Source organism: Laccaria bicolor, genomic scaffold (genome assembly GCF_000143565.1).
Source record: "Laccaria bicolor S238N-H82 LACBIscaffold_24 genomic scaffold, whole genome shotgun sequence".
Classification (NCBI taxonomy): domain Eukaryota; kingdom Fungi; phylum Basidiomycota; class Agaricomycetes; order Agaricales; family Hydnangiaceae; genus Laccaria; species Laccaria bicolor.
The window spans coordinates 286,689-288,960 of NW_001889895.1; the positions used below are offsets into that span (position 1 = coordinate 286,689).

General features: G+C 45.7%; 1 protein-coding gene across 1 annotated transcript; it reads left to right on the forward strand.

The window, feature by feature from the left end:
* Positions 1 to 1,891: 1,891 nt before the first annotated feature.
* On the forward strand, positions 1,892 to 2,272 carry LACBIDRAFT_329921 (uncharacterized protein; the record flags this gene model as incomplete). The annotated part of the gene is made up of 2 exons (XM_001884074.1): positions 1,892 to 2,158; positions 2,198 to 2,272. The coding sequence occupies 2 exons, from the start codon at positions 1,892 to 1,894 to the stop codon at positions 2,270 to 2,272; spliced, it is 342 nt and encodes a 113-aa protein (XP_001884109.1).

Genomic DNA, 2,272 nt, shown 5'->3' on the forward strand with positions numbered 1-2,272 from the left:
CAATTGTCCCAATAAGTCATAGGGCTACCCCAATGGGCCCAATTACAAAAGACATTATGATACTATACATTGGCCCAATGATGTGACAATATGTATATTTGATCGTTGGGCCCAACGACGGTGCCACTGTCCAAGCTAAGGGTTTATAGATTGGCCACATGGCTTAAATGGGGGTAATTTTGGCTGTTGATATATGATGGTATTAAGGTACCATTGATAGTTGGGCCCAATGGAGGGAAATTGTTAAGGGAGATGGTTGGGCCCAATGGAGGAATTATTAAGCTATGGTTGATGGTTGGGCCTAATGTAAGGTATTTGTTAAGGGAACAGGTTGGGCCCAATGGTAAAATTGCAATGCTATGGCTTGTAAGTTGGGCCCATGCAATGATATAAGCTATAGTTCATAGGTTAGCCCAATGATTCATGGGCTTTGGCCTGGTAAACCCATGGGCCTGCTCCTGTTCCATTGGACCCACGGCCCCACAATTGTGCATTTACACCTGCGGACCGGCTGTTGTTCCGTTACACCTGTGGCCCAATAATTGTGCGTTTACACCCACAGTCCTCTTGTTTTGTTACACCTGTGGGTCCACAATTGCTCCGTTACACCTGTGGAATCTGATTCTGTTATACCCACGGGCCTGTGATTACACTCACCAGCTGCTCCGTTACACCCACAGACCAACAGTTGTGTGTTTACACCCATGGACCAGCTGTTGTTCTCTTACACCTGTGGCCCAACAATTGTGCATTTACACCCACGGTCCTCTTGTTTTGTTACACCCATGGGTCACAATTGCTCCGTTACACCCACGGAATCTAATTCTGTTGTACCCGCAGGCCTGCAATTACACCCACCAGCTGCTCCATTACATCTGCGGACCAACAGTTGTGTGTTTACACCCATGGACCAGCTGTGGCCCAACAATTGTGCGTGTACACCTGCAGACCAGCTGTTGTTCCATTACCCCATGGGTCCACAATTGCTCTGTTACACCCACAGAATCTTCTTCTGTTATTAAATTTTCCAGGTGTGGGCTTTGGTCTGGTAAACCCACGGGCCTGCTCCTGTTCCATTGGACCCACGGCCCCATAATTGTGCATTTACAGCCGCAGACCAGCTGTTGTTCAGTTACACCCATGAACCCAACAATTGTGCATTTACACCCATGGTCCAGCTCTTGTTCCATTACCCCACAGGTCCACAATTGCTCTGTTACACCTGCAGAATCTTATTCTGTTATACCTGTGGGCCTGCAATTACACCCATGGACCACCTGCTGCTCCATTACACCTGCGGACCAGCAATTGTGCCTTTACATTCATGGACCAGCTCTTGTTCTGTTACACCCATGGGCGAACAATTGGCCCTCTTCCATTAGGCGTCCAAAATTTAGAACTTCAAGCACCTGAAAATGTGGCCCAAAAAACATCCGGATTTGTATTTAACATGCTGAAGGTCATTGCCCCGAAAATGCGGCCGAAAAAATGTCCAGATTTGTGATTAACACATGCTAAAGGTCATGGCCCTGAAAATGCGGTCGAAAAAATATCCAGATTTGTTATTAACTTGGTGAATGTCACTGCTCCGAAAATGCGGCACCAATGTCCGAAATTTCAGATGTAATTTTGACAGGGACCAGACAACCCCCGCGGAATCCTCTGAAGTCCGAAATTCTGCAGGGCATTTCCATCCAGATGTAATCTTTCTTGTGGAGTGCACCAATGTCCGAAATTTCAGATATAATTTCTAACTGGACCAGACAACCCCCATGGAATACTACAATGTCCGAAATTTAGAACTTTAAGCACCCGAAAATGCGGCCGAAAAAACATCCAGATCTGTATTTAACATGCCAAAGGTCATGGCCCAGAAAATGCGGCCGAAAAAATGTCTGGATTTGTGATTAACTTGATGAATGTCACTCCTCCGAAAATGCGGCCGAAAAAACATCTGGATCTGAATGTCCACAATTTCAGATGTAATTTTGACATGGACCAGACATCCCCTGTGGAATGCTCTGAAGTCCGAAATTCTGTGGGTCTTTTCCATCCGGATGTATTAATTGCCATAGAGTACACCAATGTCCGACATTTTGGATGTAATTTTGACACAGACCAGACAACTCCTGTGGAATTCGCTGAACTCCGAAATGTTGTAGGTCATTTTCATCTGGATGTATTAATCCCCTTGTAGAGTGTACCAATGTCTCAAATTCTGGATGCAATTTTGACACAGACCATCCAACCCACAGAATGCTTTGATGTCTGA